At 56.0% G+C, this 25,319-nt stretch overlaps 1 protein-coding gene across 4 annotated transcripts; it reads right to left on the reverse strand.

Annotated features, from left to right (window-relative positions):
• Positions 1–2,154: 2,154 nt before the first annotated feature.
• Positions 2,155–24,826, reverse strand: VWCE (von Willebrand factor C and EGF domains). 4 transcript variants are annotated; one of them, XM_081155629.1, is made up of 21 exons: positions 23,321–24,826; positions 20,889–20,983; positions 20,686–20,775; positions 20,227–20,355; positions 17,951–18,067; positions 15,925–16,037; positions 15,608–15,665; positions 14,936–15,064; positions 13,806–14,248; positions 13,637–13,730; positions 13,092–13,174; positions 11,295–11,382; positions 9,975–10,060; positions 8,519–8,636; positions 8,004–8,069; positions 6,573–6,665; positions 5,426–5,508; positions 4,253–4,343; positions 4,091–4,173; positions 3,643–3,733; positions 2,155–3,091 (listed from the first exon to the last, which is right to left on the reverse strand). In XM_081155629.1, the coding sequence occupies exons 1-21, from the start codon at positions 23,428–23,430 to the stop codon at positions 2,505–2,507; spliced, it is 2,847 nt and encodes a 948-aa protein (XP_081011755.1). In that variant the 5' UTR covers positions 23,431–24,826; the 3' UTR covers positions 2,155–2,504. The 4 variants fall into 4 exon arrangements, with proteins under 4 accessions (XP_081011755.1, XP_081011754.1, XP_081011756.1 ...); XM_081155628.1 differs by having other exon boundaries at positions 6,573–6,669; positions 7,984–8,069; XM_081155630.1 differs by lacking the exon at positions 15,608–15,665 and having other exon boundaries at positions 6,573–6,669; positions 7,984–8,069; positions 15,921–16,037.
• Between the last annotated feature and the right edge of the window lie 493 nt (positions 24,827–25,319).

The raw sequence follows: 25,319 nt of genomic DNA on the forward strand, positions 1-25,319 counted from the left end.
CCAGGGGCCCCGAGAAGGGACTGCGTGGACCACAGTGAGAGGCAGTGAGAGCCTTGGCCCAGCCGGGAGGTCCTCTGCGGACGGTTCCCACACTGCTTCCCCAAGAGCCTTCTTGTGCCTGGGAGCGAGCAGGCAGGAGACAGGCAAGATTTTGGGCAGGGCCAGCTGGATATGCCAGGAACAAGAGGGACAAGAATGGCATCCTCAGGCCCTTGTTGGGGATAATCCTGAGACGTGTGCTACAGGTCTCCCAAAGAGTCCATGGAAGGACTGGGACCAGTTACCTACAGCAGGGATCACTCTTTCATGTGTCTTGGTTTCCTCCCCTTCCGCGTCTCACAACCGCTCCCTCATCTGTTCCCAGGGATCACCTCCCAGGTCAGTGACTTGCACCCAAATATTTCTCTGGGTCTGCTCTTGGTGGAGCCCAAACTAAGCCAAGGTGGTCACAGCGCCCTCCTAACAACTATGGCCATCCACTGTCTCTCTTAAATCCTACAGAAGAATCCAACCAAGGAAAGCCCAGGCTGGGAGTCGGAGCAGGGCTCTCCTCCCAGCACAGCCTTCAGAACCTGTGCAGCCTTAGGACATTCTCCTAACCTCTCTGGGCCTCCGTGGCCCCAGCTGTGATAAGCTTGTTTTTACACTTGGACCAACTTGGGGAAAATGTTTACAGCTGTCCTCCTGCCCCCTCCCCCATGCATTTTTTTAAACATTCAAATGAACATCTTTTACTTGAGTTCTATTGGGGGGAGGGGCAGAGACTAGTAGTAAAACTTGAATTGCACCCTTTATTGCATAGTGATAATAGCAATGAGAAAACGCTAACTTTTAGCCACTACCATGCTGACAGCCCGCTTGAGAAGTTGCAACTTGGAGGCAGTGATTGAGGCAGCCAGGGTCCTACACTTCCACCCCGAAATTAGATCCAGGTGGCAGCGGAAGCTGGGTGGCTGCACAGGGTCACGAACTACAGAGACTCACGGAGGCATTACCACATGGTACCATCATAACTCCACAAGGGGGGATTAGGCCCCACCATACAGACAAAGGAGCTGAGCCCCAAGGTCCCTGGGCTAATCGAGGCTGAGTAGGGCTCAAACCCGGTCAGGACGCCCGAGACTTCTCTCTTTTTAATTTTTTTTTTTTTAATTGATTTCAGAGAGAGGAAGGGAGAGGGAGAGATAGAAACATCAATGATGAGACAGTCACTGATCGGCTGCCTCCTGCACGCCCCCTATTGAGCCAGCAACCCAGGCTGTGCCCTGAGAACTAGAGCACGATCTCCTGGCTCATAGCCTCCTGGTTCACAGGTGATTCTCCACCACTGAGCCACGACAGCCAGGCAGACCTCTCTCTTAAGCACCATCCTTTGTGTCTAACTGGACAAAATGGTCTCTAAGCCCTTTGCATCTGTCTGCAGCTTATTCTGCAGCCCTCCTGGGTTTCAGTGGTAGCAAATTGGTGACATCATAGTTCTGCCTTCCAGCGGCAACTGACTTGCCTCATTAATGACAGCACTGTCCTCTTTCCACCTGTCATGGAAACCATGCAGTGCCCACCCACCGCCCCCACCCAAGGACTGACGGATTAGTCCCCCAGCTGCCCGGAAGGCTGTTGGCCGATAGCGTGCCATCTGCCCTCGTCAGGAATTGCCTTGGCTGCAGAGAGCCGACTGGCCAAGGTCACGCTGCTTCCCTGGGGCAGCCCAGATCGAATTACTGGTCAACATGGGGACACAAAACTGCCCTCTTCCCCTCCCTCAGGACAGCTCTGAAGAACCGCCCAGCCTCAGAGCTCCCAGAGGAGCTGGCTGAGCCTCGGGAAGGGACGCAGGGCGGCCGGCCATGTCCCTCACTCCCGCCCCCACAGGTGTTGATGACAAGGAACAGCCTGCCTGCCACTTCCTCCCAGAGGTGCCCGCCAGGGAGCCCACACCTGCAAAGCCCTCTCCACCCGTCTTTTCCTGTCTCACTTCATTAGTCTCCTGGCATCAAAGGCCAGCTCACGATTACACAGGGCCCCCCACCAGGGCAGCCCGTTTGGGGCAGGCTTCTCTGCAGCTGAGGGCTGGGCGGGTGCCAGCTTACCACCTGTGGGCGTGCAGTGAGGTTTTCCCACCTTTCCGAAGGCGAGAAGTGAATGAGCCAGGGGAAGACTGAGACAGCCTTTAATCAAAACCTCGGGCGAGGACAGTGACTCGGGTGACACAATCCCAGTGGAATCTCAGGCCCTCACCGACCCTCCTCCTCCAGAGTGGGGAGCTCAGCAGCCCAGCCTCCCTCAAAAGACAAGAGGGGGGCCTTTGCGGGGAGCATGCTGCCCGGGGAGAAGGCATCTGCTGATTCCAAATGCTTCCTGGGAGCAAGGCTGTGTCAGCTCTGAAGGTTTTCCTCGACCAGAAGTCCTGCGGGAGTGACCCTCAATGGCCCCTACACACTCCTGGGGCCACTGGCAGCTTCCTTGGTCCATCTCCTTGGCATGACCCTAAATTGGAGGCCACCTTACCCAGTGGACTCTTCTTCGCTTGAGGTCCCCGTTGTGGGCTGCTGGGGGCCAGGGCTGACGGTAGCCACAAGGGCCGCAAAGAGTCTGGAGGTGGTAGGAGAGAGGCCACGAGGCCTGAGGAGGGTGACAGGGGTCTCTGAGGGGCTCAGGCCTGTTGTGGAAAGAGCTGAAGCATCAGTCAGGACAGTGGAGGGCAGAGGAGGCTGCCTGGACGCTGAGTAGGCCCCAGAGGCTGAAGACGAAAGCTCTGGAGTAACAGGAGGTGGCTCAGGAGCCCAGGGAGAGGCTGGAGGTAGAGTGGAGGCTCCTGGAGGGAGGGGAGGCCCTGGTGAGGGCCCCACGGGGGGCGAGGGTGAGGCCCGGGCTCCCGAGGGGCTCGTGGGCAAAGTCTGCATGTCAGACATGTTAGTTCTTAAGAGCAGCTGGAGGAAATGGAGCACGGGCCTCCGAGGCAGGGCTGCCGGGGGCCCCGGGCAGGAGCTGCAGTTGATGGGGTCCTCTGTGTTTCTGTGGGGGCTCTGAGCCTCACTGCTGAACGCCACATCTCCAGGAAGGGGGAGCCCCCGCCTTTCCTCCAGGGCATCTAGAGAGAGGTGGAGGAACAAGAGGCACAGTGGTCCTCTCAGCAGCTGAGGCATCTCTGGGATGAGCTGCACTGGGGACAGATGTCCAAGCTCTGTCCTCTGGGGGCCCTCGAGCACCTGGTGAAGACCAGCTGGTGCCTGTCTCCAGGGAAAGGAGACCAAAAAAACACGAATGGAGGGAGGGAGGCAGTTCACCAGAGTGGTCCTGCCAGGCATCGTCTGTGTGATGTCGTGTAGGGCACATAACTGCCTGCGCCTCTGTTTCCTCATCTGTAAAATGGGCATAATGACGATTGCATAGGGCCACTCTGAGGACCGACCATAAAGGAGCGAGGACCTCTCAGCCTAAACCTGAATGTAAACCACGGACTTCAGGTGAAAATCCTGTGTCAGCGTAGGGTCCACCAGTGGTAAAAATATACCATCTGCTGTGGGTGTTGACAGTGGGGAGGCTGTGCGTGTGGAGGCAGAGGGTATAGGAGCGCTCCCTGAACCTAAAACTGCTCTAAAAGTTCCCTGCAGAAACCCCAGGACCCAAAGGCCTGCTTACCTGGGCAGGAGGAGCAGCAGGCCCCAGGGGTCACGGAGGAGCCTGAGCAGGCCAGCTGGCAGGGGACCTTCTCACAGCTCACCTCTCCCAGCTAGGGAAGTAGAAGGACACCCGTGAGGATGCCCAGAGCACCTCACCCGCCCCGAACAGCACCCCCAAAGGCCTCTTGCACCAGCAGTGGGACCCATGGAAAGATCCAGGGACAGAGGCTACGGTGCCTGCCCCCATCTGAAAAACAGGTGAAGCCAAACACAGCAGGGTGGCCTTACGGAAACCACAAAGCGGGAGAGTATGGTCTCATCCAAAGGTATTCTGGCAGGTAATTCACATTGAAAGACAGAGGGAGAAAGATGGGTTCACAGTGGCTAAGGGGCTCTGAGTTTTGCAAAGGGACAAAAGCAAGAAGCAGCCCCTGGCTTAACTGCCCCAGTTCCCAGGCCCAGCTCACCTGGCACGTGCACTGGGTACAGGGTTCATCATCTAAGGTGAACACCTGGCCATTCACCACCTTCCTTCCCTCGTAGTTGCAGTCTGCAGGGGCAAGGAGATGGGCCATGAGAGCCAAGGCCCACCCGGCAGCCTCGGGTGCGGGGTGGCTGGTCCCACTCACCTTGGCACACTGGGCAGCACTCCCCATCGGGGTGGAAAGGGTAGGTGCAGGTGATGGGGCAGTCCACGGGCGAGCAGGCCACTGAGCCCAGCTGCAGGACACAGAAAACATACAAGGCCCTTCATTCTGGGGGGCTGATGGGACACTTGGGAAGGACAGGTCACGTAGCCCATCAGAACCACCAAGGTCGAGGAGAGGTCCACGGTGGGGGGGGAGGGGTCCTTCACTTGGTCAGTCTGTTCTGTCTTCCTGCTAGAACACAAGCCCCACTAGGTCAGGGGCTGGCCTTGTCCACAGAGCTCACCTGTCAGCAGGTACCTGTTGAACAAATCCATGAACTGCCCATGAAAGGTGAACACCCAAACCCCAGGAGAAAGGACCCAGAAGCCGAAGCTCCGGGAGCACATGGCCGTGAGTAAGGGGGGGCCGCTCGAGAGGCCAGAGATGCTCGCCGAGTTCCTCGATCTCTCTGTAGACCCCGTCCCTGTCCACGCCACGTCTGCACCCACCGCCAGCAAGAAGCTCCGTCCGCATTAAACATTTCCAGCATTACAAGCGATCAGGAGTTTTTTCCATTTTCCAAACACTAACTAACATAACTAACAAACGTACTTTTTCAGACCGAGAGGCAGTGTGGTGTATAGTTTGGGGTAAAAGTGCACCTCCTGGAGCACAGGTGCAGAGCGCGAGGATTCGATTCTTGGCACTTAATTCACTAGCTGTGGGATCTTAAGCAAATGACTTTGTCTGTGCCTCAGTTTCCCCACCTAGCAGATGGAGACAATGGTGGTGCCTACCTCCAAGGATACTCCAGAGGACTAACTGAGTTCCTGGGCTGGCACACACCAAGAACTTGGGGATGTGAATAGAGGATGTGGGCTGGAGTCCCTCACAGGCACCCTCGGAGAGTATCCCTGTCCTGCTGTGAGGACCGGCCCCCAAGACCCTCCCTGGTCACCAGATGCAGAGGACTTGATCAGGGTAGGGTGAGAAACAGATCCCTGGCCCTGGATAAGGAGTCACCCTGGGCAGGGCTGGAGGGAGCCAGCTGTCACCAGGACCCAGAAGTGACCTTTCTCTTGGAGGTCTCTGGACTTTGCCTCCAGGGTCCAGGAGCTGGTGGCAGTCCCTGAGGAATTTCCGCAGACAGGGGTCAGGTTTGGGTGGCCGTACCAGGCAGATGCAGCTCAGACATGGGTCCAGCACAGACGGAAAGGTCTGGTTGTTGTGGAAGATTCTGCCTGTGTAGGTGCAGCCTGCAGGGAGAGCACCCAGTGAGCGTCAGCAGGGTGGGTGGGGGTGGAGGGTGGTTGGGGACCAGGCTCCAGCCAGGGCAAAGGTCCAGGCTTATCTGGGGAGTGAAGGTCAGGCCAGCTGCATCCTGGGGCAGTTGCCCGGGGGTTGGGGAAGGGACAGAACACAGGTCCGAGGTGGGTGCTGACTTTTTGGCACTGGATTCAGCAGAGGGGTCAGAGTGACTCCACTTCAGGGTCCTCCACCCCCAGCCCCCCAGGGTGAAGAGCTTCTTGCTCTCCCCCTCACCAGGTGCATGAGGACAGAGGGGCCAGGAGACATGACCTGGTGCCTGGCACCACAGCCATCCTCTCTGATGCTCCCCACTCAGCAAAACCCCAAACCCCGCCTTCCAGAACATTCTTCCGCACCTCCCCCTCTCTACCTCCTGATACCCACAGAGGCCCGATCTACATGCTGCCACCTTGATCATATTTATCACATACTAGCAAATAAAAAAGCAGGTAATGAGACAGTAGGGAAGTATTTTACAGGACAATATATATGACATTATCTCTCATACGTTAGGTAGAGATATATTATTACGGATATGTTATATATAGATATCACATCACAAAAGAGACTAGGTAAACAAAACCATGGCGTTTAAAAGAGATGACAGGCCCTTCTTAATATTTTTTTTTTTTTTTGCTTTCTGTATGTTCTAAATGTTCTACAATAAAATGTTACTTTCGAAACAAGGGAAAAGGGAAAAGTTGCTATAAATGAAGTGTTTTTATTTCTCTCACTGTCGTCTAACTGTTTCTCAGGTTCCTTTGTCACCCCACCCAGGCTGTAAGCTCTGCACATCTTCATATTGCCTCCAGATAGGGCCTGCCATGGGCAGATTCTCTACATCTCTGAGCCTCAGTTTCCCCATCTGTAAAATGAGGTTGCCCCACGGGGTGGCTGTGAGGACAACCCGAGATGAAACCCGTGTGGTGCTCCGCACGGGGGAGCCTGGTACAGGGGGAGCCTGAAAGCAACGGCGGGGAGGGGCGCTGTGCAGCCCCCGGCAGGGAATTACCTGCCGAACAGTCTGGGCAGCACTGTCCAGGGATCCGGATTGGGTGAGGGCAGGAGTCCACACAGTCTGTCCTCTTGCAGCTCACGGAACCATCTGCCTGAAGGAACGAGCAACTTCACCAAGACCCCACCTGCGACACCCACCTCCGGCTCCACGCCCCACTCCACCCTCCCCCCCCCCAAAAGAGGGCAATGCTGCAGACCGGCCAAGGCTTGCCCTCAAAGATGCCCGATGCAACGGGAGGTGGCAGGTCTCCCCAAAACAGGACCAGCTACTTGGGGAAGGAGTGTGAGCCTTCCAAAGGCTCCCAGAGCCAAAGACAGGGGAGATAAGAGCCAGGGCTGGGGTCCGGTCCCTCGGCTTCCTGTCCCTCTCCCGCAGCAGCCAAGGCTCAGCTCACTCCACACCGATGGAGTAAAATAAAATCCTATTTTTATATTCCACCTGAAATGTCCATTTCAGAAGACAAAAGTGCCACATAAGCTTTCTCTTTTTTCCCTAAGAACCTGAATGCTTATGAACCTTCTGAGTTACTTTCTTACGCCCTGAATGCCCCCGGTCAGTCACGAGGGAGAAAGAAGGCAGTGGACACACTTCCCTCCCAACCCGAACTCCAATGACACGTTTCCCAGTTTGTAAGGGTCTCAGGCTTTTTAACACCAGGCACGTCAAAGGGGCCCGAAGGCTGTGCATCTCACACGCCAATGCGCACTCCCATCGCCAGGCAGGGAAAGGTGGCTCTGAGCCGGGAGGCTGGGCAGCCCTGGGATTCTGCGTGTCCACCAGGCTCCAGGTGACACCCACACCACCGCTGGTACAACTGGTACAGGAGCCGCATTTTGAGACATCAAGCTCTAAGGGAGTCTAAAGTCTTTTAAAGTTGAAAGGAGAGCCAAACACACTTAAACACTGAGCTAAAAAGACCGTGTTTCTAGGTAACAGCTGGTTTGCATTTCCATCCACCTGACGCCAAAACTCCCTCCAGCACCTCCTCCTGCATTTCTGACGCGATGAGGTCGCACGATTCACGTCGGTGATGAAAACACCGCGATTTCACGGACCAGGCCTGAACTACTGGCTGGCCCAGCTCCCTCAGTTATCTGTGCCGGGGAAACCTGCTATTAGGGCTCCACCCTCCACAAGCACAGGGTGTCACGCCCCACTCTTAAGGCAGACTGCCAAGCGCCGGTGTCCTGAAAAGTCACCCGAGGACAGAACACGCTGGATCCCAACCCTTTCTGTCAAAATGGAACCTGAGAGCATAGGAAGAAGACGGAGGGCAGGCCTGGGGTGGCCCAGGTGCTGCAGGGCAGGGATGCCTGGGACACGAGGCCCCGGGCCAGGGCCGGGTCTGCCTGGGGTGAGGCAGGGGCAGGGGAAAGCAGCTGAAGGCGCGCAGGTTGTCATTCACCTGGCAGATGCATAACTCACAGGGATCACCAGGAGACCAGATCTGTCCAACCGGAAACTCAACCCCGTTGTCATCGAGAGAGCAGCCTGGCCAGGGGACAGTGAGGGAGAAAGGACAGGTGGACAGGAGTGCCGAGCAGGGTCCCAAGCGCCCGCTGGACCTACACCCCCCCAGCAAGGACAGGCGCCTCTAATTCATGCTGTGTGGACAGCTCAGAGGGTGTATGCTCAACCCTGGGGCTGCCTGGAGCCCTCATTTAGTGAGTCTGCCCCCAAACAGGCACCAGGTATACACCGGCACAGTTACACAAACATGGGCTCACATAAACACACACGTTCACCCACAGAGAAACCACTCACACGCAGACACACACTCACACACACACACACTGACGCATATTTACACAAACGCGCTCACACATGCAGACATCACTCACACACAAATGTACTAACAGCACTGCACACAGACTTACACACTCAAATGCACTCTGACATTTGAGGAGTGCAGCCCTGGATCGCAGGACGGGGGCCCTCACCTGTCATGGGCGTGGGCTCCCGGCAGGTGAAGCAGCACTGTCCAGGGCCCAGCCACCACTCCTCGCGGGGGCAGTCCAGCTCTGGACACGGTGTGAAGGAACATTCCACCTCCCCGTTCTGGAAGAAAGCCAAGGGCACGGGCCAGTGAAGGCAGCTCCCCAGCCCTGGGCCACTGGAGGGCTAGAGAGGAGGCTGGCGGGCGGCCATCCCCCTCCTAAAAGTGACAAATCTCCAGGGAGCAAGAGGGCAAGAGGAAGGAAGGGGGAGTCGTTCATGTGGGGGGCTGGGGTGAGGCTGGTAGGTCCTGGGAATGTGCCAGCTGCTGGTCTGGAGGGTCCCCTGCCTGCCCCCTAAAGCCACCAGCGTCTCTTCCCCTTGCCTCAGCTTCTGCTCAGGCTCCCTGCTTCCTGCCTCGCCCTGATCTGCCCTCACTCTGCAGCCGGAGAACTTTCTCACGCACCAATCTGATCACATCACTCCACCGCTTAAAACCTTCAGCAGCGCTGCCAAGGCCCAAGCCCTCAGCCTGGCCGGCAGAGCCTTTCCGACTGAGCCCGAGCAGAGGCTGGCACCACCGCGCCCAGACCCCCCCTCCTAGGTACTGCCTTTGGCCAAAGGGCACCGTGTCTTCCAAGTGCCACTGGTTCCTTTATCCCCGACTCCCTGGGGAGCAAAGGAGCACGCACAAGCACCGACGCTCCCTGGGCTCTGCACAGCCCATCTCTGCGGTGCAATGCCCGCTCCAGAGCTCCCAGGGTACTAACCTGAGCCCCAGTTTGGCTCCTTCCCCTGCCCCTCCTGCTTCTCTCACCGGTTTCTCCTCAGAGCTCCCTCAGAAAATCACTTACACAAGATTCCAGCTCCAGGCCCACCCCAAACACCATCCCTGCCTGCTCCAGCCAGGATGCCTGCACGCCAAGGGTGCTTGCCCTCTCTCCCCCTCTCCCTCCCTCCCCCTTTCCTTCTCTCTCTCCCCCCCTCCCCCTCTCCCCCCCTCCCTCTCTCTCTCACCTCCTGTCTGCTGCCAGGCACCTGCCTCAGCTCCTCACCTGATTAGTGCTACTCATCCCTCAGGTCCTGCCTCAGCACCCCTTTCTCCAAGAAGGCTCCCCACAAAGCCTGCAGCCTGGCTAGGAGCTCTGGTCACCCACCCATCGCCCACGCCCACCCAGGCTGCGGGGTCCCTGACAGAGGGGACTGGGCCTGTCTTACACTTCGCTGTGTCCCCAGCACTCGGCATTGCTCCAGGCACACAGTAGGTGCTCTACAAATAGCACTACTGAAGGGCAAACTTCAAGGAGCCTGCGGAATGCTTCGGTGAGTGCAGGTCCCTTAGGCCCTTTGCTGCCTCAGTCTCCCTTTTTCTGCATGGTGGCTCCTCTTCTCGTGGCCAAGGCATCCTGGGTAAGTGCTGTGCCCTGCGCCCTCCCCGCGACCCACCGATTCAGCCCTTACCTGGCAGACACAGGTGGTACACTCGTCACCACCCCCACTGAACACAGCCCCGTCTGCATACCACCGGCCGTGGAAATAGCACCTCACTGCGGAGAGGAAAGGGAGAAGCAGCTCAAGGCCTTTGGGTGGGGGCAGCTGAAGGAAAAGGGGGAGCGATGGGTCGGGGGTCCCGGGGAAGCTCACACTCCCACAACACTCCACAGCACAGCCCACGTCCAAGAACCCCACTCACTTCCCTCCAAATCCCCAACAAAAAATATCCTATTACTGAAAAACTGACGGAGAAGGAATTGCGAGTAATGCAAGGTCCTTAACCAAAAGGGCGAGGGACGCCCAGAATAACTCCAGAGGGAGAGAAGAGAAATGGAAAGAGGCTGGCCCGGACGCCTAGGAGCTCTGGGAGCCGTGCCAGCCGGGGCGCCGGGAGGGTTCAGTGAGAGCCTCTCACCTGAAGATCCCCCACAGGTAGAAACAGCCCCAAACCTGTGCAGGCCCACCTGGCACAAGTCAGACTGCCCTGGGTTCAAATCCCACCTACATAACCCATAGGGAGTGACTTTGGGCACGACAGGTAAGTGCTGAGCCTCAGTTTTCTCATCTGTTCAATGGGGTTGATAACAGCTGCTACCTTCTACAAACTATATAGCTTATTCAAAAAAATTTTTTAATTAAAAATAATATAACATCTAAAATTTAAGAAAAAATATGTTAAAAGGCCAACTTTGATATTGGTAGGCTTGAGTTCAAGTTCTGCTCCTGTACCAGCTGGTGTGTCTTTGGGCAGCGACTTGAGCTCTCTGAGCCTCAGTTTCCTCACCTATGAAATGGAGCTATGAATAGTACTCCCTCAGGGCAGTGCCATACGGATTCAACAAGATCAAGGTCTGGCAAGGGCCCACACAGCAATGGCACAGAGCCCGCAGGGAATATTAGTGACAGTGATGAGGTCATCCCAGGAAAGAGAACCAAAGTTTTAACAAAGGACCAACTCATTAGTGGGGAAGACGATGGCCCCTCTCCAGACAGAGCAATGCCAAGAGTAGATCCAATCCCCTTCCTGCCTGTGTTGAAGGTGCCTCTGGGGGCAGGAGGCAGGTCAGGCTGTGAGCCCAGTCTAGCATACAAACTACTGTGCACATAGCAGGTGCTCAATTAAAATGGGCACTTTGAAATGCTTCACTTGATCTGAGTGTCTAAAGCAGAAATCAATCTCCATCCACTCCCCTCACCCCAAAAAATATACTCAAAAGACACCCCTCCCCAGAATACACAAAAAAGCTAAATTCTTCCACCTCCGCCCCAACCCGAAGAGTCACTTACCTGGAACACAGGTACAGCAGTCCGACTTCGGGGAGGCCTGACAGGGGCCGGGAGGACACTCAGGGGAGATGCAGGACACATTTCCAGCCTGAGAAGGTGAGAGACGATGGTGGGTAGGGAAAGGGGGTAGGAGAAGCAGGCTCTGGTGCCCTTTAGGCCCGTCAAGAACCAGCTCATTCCCCACCCGTTTCACACCACACCTCAGGCTTCCCGTCCAACGCAAAAGCCTCCTAAAGAAAGTTTTCCCAGACCTTTAAATGCCACCGTGGTCACAACAAGGAGGGCCTGCAGGGACCCAGTGTCTGGCATTTATCATGGGGTGGTTAGAACGTCTTCCTTTCCATAACCAGGGCCGGACTGGAGAGTAGAGCCTGCCGCCTTCCCTGTGAGGGGGACGGGCCTAGCCGTCCACAGCGCTCCCTCTGAGAGCCGAGAAGCGGGGGGCAGAGGCTACTCCACCAGGGACACCCTCCAGTGCAACTGAGTTTTGAACCAGTGACTACATTAGTTATTCAAAGAATCAAATTTTTTTTTACTTGTTTTGTTTTGTGTGTTAATCCTCACAGGAGGATATTTTTTCATTGATTTTTGTTTTTTTTAGAGAGAGTGGAAAGGAGGGAGGGAGTGGGGGGGGAGAGAAACATTAATGACACATCAACTGGTTGCCTCCTGCACTTGCCCCAACCAGGGCTGGAGATCAAACCTGCAATCCAGGTACGTGCCCTTGACTGGGAATCGAACCCGTGACCCTTTGGTGCGTGGACGGATGCTCTAACCACTGAACAAGATTTCAAAACTACATTTTAAAAACCTGAAGTTAAGACCAAAGAGCCCCTGGCTTTGGAGCCAGCCAGACCTGGGTTCCAGGGTCTGCTCCTCCACTAACAAGCTGTGTGCTTTTGGGCAAAGTCTATCACCTCTCTGAGCCTCAGTCTCCCCATCTATGGGGGATGCTGAGGATTATGTGAAATGAGATCACCCACAAAAGCGCCTGGCCACTGCATGTGTGGCACCCAGGAAGAGCTCCACGGTGGGTGTGGTAGCTATCTACGTGCCCCACACCCCATCTCACATCGCAGCTTCGTCATCGCTGCCAGACCAGGGGCTGCTTTTAAAGATAGTCAGAGGGTGACAGTCAGGGTTGGCAGACAAAGCCAGGGCTTTGGATGCAGACAGACCTCAGCTCAAACCCCAGCTCCGCTCCATCCCAGCCTCAGTCTCCTCATCTGTTAAACAGGGACAGTAAAGCTGACCTTAAAGAGCCCCCAGGAGCCTCAGGTGAGGAAACCTATGAAAAGCACCAAGGTCTGTGCACCAAGGTAGTCACAGTCAAATCTGTGTGACCGCATCTCCCAGCGTCTGGCACACAGTAGGTACTTAATAAGTATTCTTGGAGGAGTGGGTTTGCCTAAAGCAAAATGCTCTCCACAAGCTGCCTGGTAAGGATGCCTTCATTGTGCCGGCTAATGTTTTGCCTGGAGAGAAAAACAGCCTCCCTGGAGGGAAGTTTCCGAGGGACTTTCCTCCCCTCCCCTTCCTAGACAGATGGACCCTGTTCGCCTGTTGGCTCTTCTCTGCTCAGCAGAAGCCTCCCTGACTCCACAGACCTACAGGTCCCACATTTCTCACAAACCTTTTAAATTTGACAGCTTCCAACCAAAACCCACAACCTGAGAACTCTCCCTCCATTCCACGAGCTCACCTCTAACATCCGGTCTTTCCTCCTACCTCTAAAACCCCCAAAGGTTAAGAAAACACCCATGAGGTTTTGGGCTTCAGGGATCTTGTGAAGCTCACCAGGCAGACGCAGATGGTGCAGTTCTCCGTGGGAGGTGAAAACACGGCCCCTTCGGCTCTTATGACGCCACTGTGAAAACAGCCTTAGAAAGACAAACAGGAGCGCAGGAGGCGTCAGACCTCTTCAAAGCGGAGGCGGCTTGTGGGCTCATTGCTTTTCCAGGCACAGTGTACCTGGAACCTTCTCTCACCGGCTGGGACATGCAGAAACTCATTGCATGAATGAATGAATGAAAAGCTCAGAAGGGATCCCCAGAAGTGAAAAGTTCCCCTTGAGGGGTATCACAGCATAGACCAGTGGTTCTCAAACTGTGGTCCCTGGGCCAGCAGCCATCAGCATCACCTGGGAACTTGGGAGAAATGCAAATTCCTGGCCCCATCCCACACCTGCTAAATCAGAAACTCTCGGGCTGGGGCCCAGGGATCCTCCTTCCAGTGATTCTAAGGTGCGAGAAAGTTGGAGAACAGCCTTTCAGCTGCGGAAGGGCCAGGAAGGGACAAGGTGGGACCGTGTGGGAAACGGCCGCCCCTGGACCAGCTCCCACCTGTACACGATGGACAACAACCCCCATCTCCAGGGGGGACTGGGTGGGAACAAGCAGCTTCACACGTCACGTTTTCGCAGGTCACCGTCCCATCCTGGAGGCGGGAGTCCCAATCACCACAAGACCCCAGCACCAGACCAGGGTAGCCCCGAGGACCCCTCACACCCACCTCGCACCAGCACTGGGAACACCCATGCTCTGTCCAGTGGCTCCCAGACTCATACGTGGTTCCCAGGTGCCAGCAGGCAGAGGGCCCTGGTGTGGGCTGCGGGGCAGCGGGGCCCCTGGGCAAGGAAGGGGTAACCACTGCCTTCTCCTGGAGTTGTGAGGGAGGTCTGCGGGTCCCCAACAGGGAAACACTGGGCCCTGGGGTGGCCACTGGGGTGGCCAGCAGCCTCGTCGGGGCAGAAGGGGAAGCTGTTGGTAATGCAGAGGCGGGGGACGGCAGGCAGGTGGTCCCGACTCCGGCTGGCGGCCCTGGAGCCCCAGAAGGGGGGCTGTGTCCTGGGGAGAGGGCCGGCCGGCCGGCCTCGGGAAGCAGCAGCAGCGTCTTGGGCGGGTGCTGCAGGGGCTGCAGGATGGCGGAGGGGGCCAGCACGGCTTTCGGGAGAGCTGAAACGGAAGCACGCGGTGTCTTGAGGGAGGTAAGACTGAGGGGCCTGGACTCAGCTCTGCCGCCAGTCACTGAATGTCTCCGGGACAGTTTCTTCATCAACACAATGGGTCTAACACAACCAGTTCAACTTTTAAAGTACTGGGGCTGCAGTCAGGATCACACAGGAAGGCTGATGGAAATGTACCTAAGGAGCAGGCCACGGCTGTTAAAGTGGGACTGTGTCCCTGCCCCCACCCATGTGTGGCCTCCTGGGATGGGACGCTGAGGCCCAGGGGAACTCGCCATGGACTAGAAAGGGCACCTTCAGTTTCTATATAACATTATACGTACATTCACGGGCACGCTGGTAAAGTACGGCAGAGTGATCTGACACCACTGTCCAAAGTGTCCCTGGGAGCCCAGCTTACTGGGGCTCCTATGTCACACGCTCCTCTTTTTTTTTTTCTTTTACCATTTGGGGGAAAACAGAAGGGCCAGGGACACAATGATGTAAAAAGGGGGAAAGAATGGATAAAGCAATAGAAGGCGGAAGGGAGAAAGTGAAGTATTGGACATACGATGAATCAGACACAAGAGCAGGTGGCGAAGGGAGAGGGTCAGGCTCTGGGAGGGCGGCGGGCTCTGGTGCTGGGAGGGTGTGGTCTGGAATGGGGGGACCTCGGAGGGGCTGGCTGGTCGCTCACCTTCACAGGACACCCGGTCAGCTCGCAATCGGAAGCCAGGTCGGCACGTGCACAGGAAGCTGCCCACGGTGTTGTGGCAAGAATGGTGACAGACTCGCCTCTCCTGAGGCCTCCGACATTCGTTTACATCTGCAGGAGAGCCTCGCTGCCAACAGCTGCCTTGTCAGGGCTACCTTTCCTTTCTTCAGTCATCCCTAAGAGTCTTGGGGAGTCTCCCTGCCCCAGGGTGTGGGGTGTGACTCAGATGTCTGGCAGTGGGGCTAAAGCCTATGCTAGTCCTCTTGTGCATCCAGTAGGCACTTAATGGATGCACCAGTGACTCATCGCCCAGCACTAGGCAGTAAGGATTATGTGCTGGCTGGAGGGGATGAGCCCATGGGGAATCTAATCTCCAAACCTTCCACCATCCCACCTGTCAGGTGTCAGTGGTGTAGCCCCATCTGAAAAAACCGTCTCAAAATTCACTGTACTGCTCCAGGTAGGCTTCAGGACAAATAGCCGAACTCCACTAGAACAAGGTCCTTTTTCAGGCCCATGGGACCCCACCTTCAACCCACGAGCCAAGCTCAAGCCAAACATGCCAATCCCTTGCTGGAAATTTCTGCTAATGGGCTAAGAAAACAGGGGTCTCCTTCTAAACCAGAGAACTAAGACATAACGTGCTTTATTTACCAAGGGGAGCAAAGGCAGCCAAGAAAATGGGTGAGCAGAGAGGAATCCTGGGGTGTATCTGGGAGGAGGGGTGGAAGAGAAACATAACAGGATGAAAGAGGCGTGTGGCCAGGAAAAGTCCAAGACAGGGTCTTCCAAGAGGAGCCACGCCAACCCCAGCGAAGGCAGGCGCTGAGCGAAGGCTCGAGCGCTTACAGGCTCTAGGGGACCAGGAGGTCCAGACTGTTGACCTCTCCCTGTCCCTGGGCTTGCCCTGTCCATCTTCCTGATTGGTAGCCTGAGTGTGAAGACAACAGGGTCCTCCCGACCTTACCTACACAGGAGTGCCGGTTGCCGTGGAGATGGAAGCCAGTCCTGCAGGAACACCTGTAGCTGCCGATGCTGTTCTTACATCTCTGCTGACAGGGGGTCCCGAGGCATTCGTCGGTGTCTGGAAGGGAACGGACAAGGCTGGAGCTCTTTCCCCCATGGAGTTCTGGAAATATGTGGTCCCTATTATCTCTCATTGCCATCTCCTGCCCTACGCAAGGCTGTGGGAGAACCACCTTAACCCCTCTTTCTCTCTGCCCACATTCAGTGTATCAACTCTTAAACCCTCTCTGGATCAGCCTTCCCTCCGCCCGCACTGCATGTGCTAGCCCAGGCCACCTTTGTCCAGTCTGGAGAAGAGCAACAGCCTTGGCATCTCCCTGCTTCTACCTGTGCTCCTCCCAAGCCACCCTCTACACAGCCTCCAGGTGTTCTGACCAAAGGGCACCCTCCATGGCTCCCACAAGCACCAATGCAGCACCATAGTTCACAAACCCCGGGCTGTCTTTTTTACCTCCTTCCCTACCCCTCACATTTGCTCTGACTTAAATTCTTGCCATCTTCCAAGTGCACATGCTCTTGTGGGCCTCCCCTTTGCCCACGTTCTCTTGTCTGCTTATACTGCTTTTCCATTTCATCTGGCTGGAAAACTCCTACTCATACCTCAAAACTCAGCTCCTATAGCACCTCCTCTGTCAAAGCTTCCCCATGCTGGTATTTGAAATGGTAAAAAACTGGAACTATCTACATGTTCATCAGTAACAGAACTACTAAACCATGGAATATTTGCACTGCAGAGGACCAGGTGGCAGTTAAAAGAACAAAGCAGGTCTGTTGACCCTGATGTGGAGAGATCTTCAAGACAGATTGTTAAGGGGGTGGGAGGAAGCATGTAGAAGAATGATTGGCTTCCAATTCCAGCTCTAACATGATCTTAGGTAAGTTATTTAATTTCTTTAGGCCTCAGTGTTCCTATCAGGAAAATGGAAGTAAACAGTACCAACTTCATAGGATAATTCTGAGGATGAAATGAGAAAATGCATCTACAGTGCTCAGCATGGTGCCCAGACACAACAGTTCAGTACTGTGAACTGCTCATCTCTTACTATATCTCTGTGTTATTGAGTGCATGCGTGTGTGTGTGTGTGTGTGTGTGTGTGTACATGTGCTGGGGAGAGCCAGGCAGATTAATAACTAGATGGGTTGATAACCAGGTGCTATGGATGAATTGTGTCCCCCAAATTCATATGTTAAAGCCATAACCTCCAATGTGATGGTGTTAGGAGGTGGGCCTGTGGGAGGTAACTAGGTTTTGATGGTCTGGAGGGTGGGGCCCTGATGATGGGATTGGTGCCCTTATGAGAGACACCAGAAAGCTCACTCACTCTCTCTGCCATCTGCAAGCCAGGAAGAGGGCCCTCACCTGGAACTGAATGGACCGGCACCTTGATCTTGGACTTCTGGCACCTTGATCTTGGACTTCTAGCCTCAAGAACAGTGAGGATAAATTTCTGTTGTGTAAGCTGTCCAGTCTGCGGAATTTTGTTATAGCAGCTTGTGCTAAGACACCAGGGTTACTCTATAGGGAGAGCAGAGTGCAGGAATGGAAGGGGGGGGCGGGCCTGGAGCTAGCGACTTGTCAAACTTTTTATAACTGATGAAAATTTCAAACACACAGAAAAAAATACTGCAGCATCAAGGGGGAACTTTTGTCTTAGCCGCCTTAAGAATATTTCCTTACCTAACTTCTATAAATAAGTCACCTTAAGAGAATGAGTGATAATTTTCAAAGGTCTCTCTCATGCTGCTCACTTAGGAGGAGAGATGCCTTCTCTTCCGTGGGTCCCCACAGCACTGATCTCTCGTCCCAACCATATTTTGTTCCCCACCAGACTGGGGCAGCTGGAGGGCGGGACGCTTTCTGACTGGCCCTGTCCGCAGAGCCTGGCCCAGTCAGCCCGCAGCGCCACATGGTCAGCGTGGGCGCCCAGCAGCAGCAGAGGCGACATCATCATCACCAACCCCCAGCCTCACCTTGGCAGCTGTGGCGGTCGGCAGACAGCTGCATGCCCGGCCCACACTCGCACACAAACCCGCCCTCTGTGTTCACGCAGTGGCCTTCGCAAGAGGAGCTTAAACATTCGTCAATGTCTGGGAAGAGAGAAAACACCCTTGCACAGCCCACTGTGAATGAGCTTGTACGCAGGGAGAAAGTACCCCACGTGGACCCCGCACCCACACCCGCCTACCCTCGGCAGGGTGGAAACCCTAACCACACCCCACCACAGGAAGAAAGACCAGGCACCAGGAAAGTCATCGGACTATGGGGAAGCCCCAGAAAGAAGAGGCTGAGGCCGGATGACCAAGAGGATGGCTGAGACAGACTGTTTCCCATCCACAGGGCAACCCCACAGGGCAGAGGGAGTGGCAAGGAGGCTGAATAGATCCCCTTAAAAGTTTATTGAGTGCCAGCTGTGTGGGGCAGGCCTGGAGGGGAGACACTGAGGACACAAATGTGACTAAGGCAGGGTGCTGACTCCCCAGGTGGTTACAGTCTAAGGTAGGAGCCACAGCACACACCCAGGAGGCCACACGCGGCCGGGCGATGTGTGCCCCACCAGGGAACGCCCGGCCACAGCAGGAGGGTGCTGGAGGAGAGCTGGGCTGACAACCGGGGGGCTTCAGGAGCAGGGGCATCAGGTGGAGTCCGAGGACGTTCTGGGAGGCACAGGGGGAGACCTGGCTGAAGCTCGGGTTCCTGCCAGGGCAGCGGAAGGCAGGGCTGAGAGCTGGGTTAAGGCTCAGCTAGTGAACACCAAGGAGTCTCCAAAGCTTCTGCCCCGAGGGTGGTGGTGGTGGGGGTGACTAAATGAATACAAGTAGTGCTTTGGGGAGGTTCAGGCCTGAGGAGTGAGGGGGGCTGGGAGACAGACCTCCCCACCCGCTTCATAGCATCCCTTCCTCATCCAAAGACCATGGTGGCTCTGGAGGACCTACAAGGCCAGCTCTGCCCACTCCAGTCTGCACCTGAGGCCCCCACCCCCTGCCCCCAAGCCCAAGGACACCTCCACTCTCCTCACTCTGGGCCCTTCAGGCCACGCCCACCACTAAGAACCTGCCCCGACTAAGCCCTCCCACTGGGATCCCCTGTGGCGGTGGCCAGTGCGCCCTGCCCGGTGCCTGCTTTGACACTGTCATCTGGCTTTCCCTCAGTCAGTTCGCCTCTGCAACAAGAAGTGTGTGCAGAATGTTCTCCCCTGAAAGACACTCAGGGGGAAATGAATGACTTCAGCCTTCTTGGAGGGGATGGTGCAAGGAGCCCCAGCAGCAAAACTCTTTCGTGAGACGCTCCAACCCAGCAGTTCTGGGAATAATCAGAGATGCCGACAAGAAGCCCTTTATTGCAGCATTATTTATAGCGGTGAAACATTGCAGACAAGCTAAATGAGGGGTAACAGAGAACTGGGTACTTAAATTACAGCAGCCACATATGCAGCTGTTAAAAATTATGTTGTAAGGACTATTTTGTGCTTCCCATATAAAGTTTAGTGAGAAAATCGTGAACAAAAACTATAGATAAGGGGTGCTCCCAATTTTATAAAACACACAAATATGCATGCATAACACACATACACACGGGTATACAGCTACAAACACGTCTGCACCCCAGGAGAAGGGCAGGAAAAAGAGCTTCATTTTTGCAACAAATATCTCTGGGTAGGGACTTCCAAGACATGTTGGGTTTTTCACCTTACTATTTTACTTTCCAAATGTTCCAAAACGAGTTAGTTATCTTTTACTTTGGTATTCAGGGTAAGAAATATGATTTTTACCAAATCAAACGTCAAAAAGAGGCTTTCACCTCTGGAAAGATATGCAAGAAACTGGTCACAGTGGCTGCCTCTGGGGAAGGTAACAGACTTTGCCATAGGAACTTTTCAAAATCACGAACAAATTACACTTTTACAAGAAAATTCTTGAGTTTCACTTTTCAGATCTTTCAAATGTCACTTTCCCGAGGGAGCCTTCCTCAGCCACCCCACCTCCAGTCCCACCTTGCACTTCACCAGGTACTGTCCCATTATGCATGTGTGTAATACACTGTTATTGTCCCCATCCCCAGCTCCGCTGCTGACCCATAGAGGTGCCAACATATTCCTTTGGTTTGCATGACTCCCTGCCCACTCTCAACCTGCAGAGCTCATCCTGGCCCAGCCCTGCTCTGGCATCTCTCTGGAGACCATCCTGGCAGGAGAGGGAGTGGACATAATTCCTGCCCACCCCTCCCCCACTGCTCCCAGGTCTCTCACCTGTACATCTGATGCCAACAGCTGTCTCTGTCATCGAGAAGCCCACAGGGCATACTCGGGCCACCTCCTGACAGCCGCCATGGTTACAGGTAAGGTCACAGCCGTACTCCCCACAGGGTCCGTGGGCTTCTGAAAAAGGCACCGCACACGTGAGCATGCACCATGCCGCAGTCCTGGCCACCCCCACCCCACCAGGGATCCTCCTGGATTATGTTGGGAAGGTGCCTCTGGAGGCAAACAGGACTAAGTTTAAATCCAGCTCTGCCAGTCACTGGCCATGTCACCCCGTGCGAGCCACTAACTTCTGTGACTCAGTTTCCTCATCTATAAAATGGGAATGAGAATGCCTGTCTAATAGGGTCGTTTGAAGATGATATGCCAAGACACAGTGCCCAATGTCTGGCACATAATCTCAGTGTTAACAGAGTTCTTCCCATGAGCCATTGCCTGCCCCGTTACCTGGGCAGGTGGCCCCTTGCTCTCCATCCTGGCAGGAACAGACATTGGGAGCGATGCAGATGCCACTCCCGCAGCCAAAGGAGCAGAGGGCTGAGAGGAGAAATGCAGGTGAGGGGGTGGAGGCTGGGGCCCCCCATCTGCCCCAGCCCAGGGAATGAGCGCCTTCTGGGGAGGATGTTTGGGGCACAGGGGCAGGTACTTACGAAGGGTGCAGTGCCCACTGCCCATGGAGGGCGCCCAGCCAGGGCAGCAGCCACTCCCGAACCCCGAGAGGCAGGTGTGGGGGCCCAGCCGGCGTCTGCAAGAGAGGAGAGAACTCTTTCCACATTCTGATGGGTCTACAAAGGAGTGAAAGCCTCCCAAGCCAGTGAGTAAATTAGTCAACAAACAGTTCTCAAGACCCTCAGGAGAGGCAATGGGAAGTTTCCAAAGAAAAAAGACCCTGATAGCCTGTCCTGGAGACAGGACAAAGACACCAGTGTCCTACAGATTACCTGCCACATGACACAGAAGAGTGGCCAGGAGAGGGGGGCCTCAATGCTGAGGAAGAAAAGCTGCAATGGATGAAGAGCCCCAGGGATGGCTACCTCAGGGCCTTTGTACTTGCAGTTCCCTCTCTCAGGAAGGTTCTTCCTCAGACACTCACCTGATCATTCCCTCCTTTTACCCAGGCCTCTCTGCTCTGTTGCCTTCTCAAGGAGGCCCTCCTCATCCACCCTTACCTTGCTTAATTCTTCTTCATAACACTCACTTCCTGGGACATTAAATTACTTATTAATTTTTTCATTTGTTGATTGTCTGTCTCCCCTACCATTTCCTGAGGACAAGAGCTTCATCTTTTTATTCACCTCCACACCAAGAGCAGTACCTAGCACACAGTAGGTGCTCAGTAAATGGCTGTTGAGGGAAAGGTTGAGAAGGGAAGCCAGCAGAAAAGAGGAAGGGGGAGGGCAGGCCCAGAGGGGCTCGACAGATGTCATTCCCCAGGTAACATCTCTGGGATAGAGGTGGGGATGCCAGTGAGCTGCCCAGAGGAGTGAAGAAGCCACAGTGCCAGACACGGGTGAGGCACAGCAGTAGAGCCATGAACAAGCCAGCTCCCCACCTTCCGGGGCACTGGGCAAGCAAGGAACCAGGTGCTAACAATGTGCTGTGACAAGTCCCACAACAGGTCTGGCTTATGGAGCCCAGAGTAGGGTCAGGGGAGGTTCCCTGGAAGGCTGAGGTGGGGAAGAGGCACAGAGGCAGCCAGTGAGAGTGCAGGATGGTGCTCCAGGCAGAATGAGCACGGGGCACAGGTCCGGCTGGGGGCAAAGACATGACTGCAACTGGTTTTGTGATGGGCTGGGGAGAGGGTGAGGTCGTCCAGCCTGGTTTCAACTGGGAAGCCCACACAACAGAACAGGGCCAAGAAACACCTCCCACCTGTGCTCTACCTGTTTGGAGGCTGGTGGGAACAGTCAGCTGGCAGGCAGTCCACCCACCATGAGCCTGGCACAGCCCCAGGGCTGAGGACATGGATGGACAAGACAGACCCACCCCACTCTTGGGGAGATTAATCCATGCCAAATGTGACAAGTTGTCTGAAAGGGAAGCCCAGGGCACAAGGCAGCACAGAAACGTCTGCAGAAAACGGTTCCTGTACGTTTCCTCTGAAGCCTGTTTGCTCTCTGAAGTCATCACAGAAAAAGAGGAGGCCCTGGGGGAGGGGGACCGACAGCGAAGTCCCCTCCACTGCCTTGGAAGGAGGAGTCAGCAGCTCCCGCTCCTCAGACCTGGCTCTGAAAGGGACAGGGGTGCCACCAAAGTGGCAGATGTAAGAATGCCCAGGAGCCTCCTAGGGCGGGCCGTGGTGGGGAGACAGGTGGCAGGAATGCCCCGAAGCTCCAGGAGTCTGCAGAATCTGGGCAAAACCCGGCAGCGGCGGTGTAACACGCGCGAGCTCCGCAGGGCCGCCCCTCGCGCCCCCACGCCCTCGGGGAGTGACCCAGGGCCAGCCGCCCGCCGACACCGCGCTCCCCCCGCCCCGAGCATCACGCGCACACGTGCTCGGCCGGCGGGAGCCTGGCTTCCGCCGCGAGACCCGAGGAGGAGGCGGCATCGGTCGGGAAAGAGCAAAGGGACAAACACTCCACCCCGCCCACGCGCACACGCGGGCGGAAACCGAAACATAACCCCGAGAGACCCCGGCGGTTCCAAGGTCCACAGCGCTCGCGCAGAGCCCGCACACGGGGCAAGCCCGCGCCCGGGGAGCCAGGCCCCGCCGAGGCAGAAGCACCGGCACGTTCTCGAGCGAAGCCAGCCAATCTGGAGACCAGGTGGCACGTCCCGGGCTCCCCTCGCCCCAGGTCTGCGCTGCAGGGCAGACTCACGTGGGCTCACCCGGCGCCTGGGTCTCCGCTCCCCCCTCCGGGTCCCAGCCGAACAGCCCCGGACAGAGGCAGAGAAGATGCACCCGCCCAGAGGCACGAGCTGCAGTCTCTTTGTCCGGCCCCCATGGGCTGCGCCCGCGCGCGGACGCAACCCCAGAGGGGGACCCCCGATTCGCGGCTGCCAGCGGCTCCGGGCGCCCCTCCGCTCCTCCACGGCCGGAGCGCCCCCGCGGCGGGGCAAGGGAAGGACGCGGGGCGCTTACCTCTCAGTACCGAAGTGCCCGGACGGCTTCCTCCCGGTGTAGCCGCGGGCTGGGGCCCCAGGCAGCAGGAGCGCGACGCAGGCGGCTCGGAGGAACAGTCCAGCCCACATGACCGGCGGTGGAGCGTCCCCCGGACTCGGCTGGGCTCCTGCGCCGCGCGCGGGGGAGGGGGCTACCGGCCCTCGCCCCTCCTCCTGGCGCCGTGGGGAACGAACCAGCGAGCCCCGAGCTGGCACGCGGAGCCGAGCAGGGGGGCAGGGGAAGCCGAGAGGAGGGGCCGGGGGCCGCAAGGGGATGCGGCGCACGGCTTGGGGGTCTCTGGGACCTCTGGCACCTCCGAGCGGAACACACAAAAGGCAGCTCCTCCAGCCTGCAGGTGGCCTCCTGGGGAGGCGCAGAGCCCCGGGCGGGGTCAAAGATCAGGGACCCCTGGGGGCGGGGTTAAGCCCTTGGCCCACACCCCCTGCCCGGGTTTGGGAGTCGGCTTCCTGAGGAGGGCTGTGGGAGTCAGACTGAGGCCCCTGGAGGGAAGAGACTTCGGGAACGAGGCTGGCGCTGGAGGCTGTGCGTCCCAGGCACTGCTGGTCTCCGTGGAGCCCAAGATGCCTGTGTCGTCAGAAGGTGGGAAGCGTGGAAATCCGTACTCAGGACTCGGGGTCCTTTCACTGCTGGGCAGTTCTGAGCCGGCCCGGCCTGCCAGCAGCTACGCCCTAACCCTGGGTGAGCAGGTCAGAGGGTCCACCTGCTCCCTGGTCAGGGGAAACGAGCCAGTTTTGAACCCACAGGCTATTCTTTGCGCCCTTCTGCAGCTGCCCCAGGCCAGGCGGAGCGGTAGGCAGGGAAGTGGTGAGAGGATCATCATCCCGCTGGGAGAAAGCTGAAATTCTACCTTCTGCTCTGTGCGGGAATCTTCCCTAGCCACCGGGACCCAATTAGTCAAGCTGTGCTTAAACATTTCCAGGGATAAGGAACTCTGTCAAAAGGGAGACCAATCCAGCTTTGAATAAGTACCTCTGTTAGGAAGTGTTTTTACTTCCCACCTAAGTAACCCGTTCCTTTGGTCCTGCCTCTACAGTTGCCCACCCACTGGCTACCCCAGCTTCTCACTGAGGTCCTTAACATTGGTGGCCACAAATGAACATGGCGTGCCAACAGTAGCCTGGATTCTTGCATTCTTCCTCTCAGACCCCACTTTCATTAGCACGTCCTAATAGAATTTGGCTTTTAGCAACTCCATGCTATTAGTTTGTAACAGAGTTTACAATAAAGGAAAACCTCAGGTGTTTTTGTTGCCAGGTTTTCTGTTTATTTTTTAACTCTCGCCCGAGGATATTTTCTCCTTTGCTTTTCAGAGAGAGTGGGAGGGAGAGAGAGAGAAACATCGTTTGGAGAGACAAACATCCATTGGCTGCCTCCCGCATGCACCCTGACCAGAGCTGGGGATGGAGCCTGCATCCAAGGTACCTGCCCTTGGCTGGAATCAAACCTGGGATCCTTCCATCTGAGGGCCGACACTCTAACCACTGAGTCAAACCAGCCAGGGCTATCGTCATGTTTTTATGTTGTTGTGTATTAAACAAGCTGCTAAGCCAATCTCCCTACCTGAACCTGTGTGGTTGAATTTTTGCAGATGTTCAGATTTAGGCTGGTTATCTCACCTTGTTAGTTTGGGTCCATCTTCTGAGCTAAGCAACACGTTCTCAGCAAGTAGGTTGAGAAGATATTCTGTATCCGAAGTTGAATGTGGTTTCCAGACTTATGTTCATTCTTAGTCCGAAGTTTCCCTGACTCCTAGGGCTTCTTTCCTTTGTGCCTCAAACATCTGAAGGTGCACTTTCTCCCTCCACCGCTCATACTGCTTTTCTCCCCATTATTACAAAGTACTTCAGTGTCCACCTTCAATGACCATGTAGTCACAAATCTAGCTCTGAATTATTCAATAGGGATAAACATATAAAGCTCGTCTCTCACTTGGGCCCACAAAAATCTATCACTGCAT

Source organism: Miniopterus schreibersii, assembly GCF_964146895.1.
Source record: "Miniopterus schreibersii genome assembly, chromosome: 12".
Classification (NCBI taxonomy): domain Eukaryota; kingdom Metazoa; phylum Chordata; class Mammalia; order Chiroptera; family Miniopteridae; genus Miniopterus; species Miniopterus schreibersii.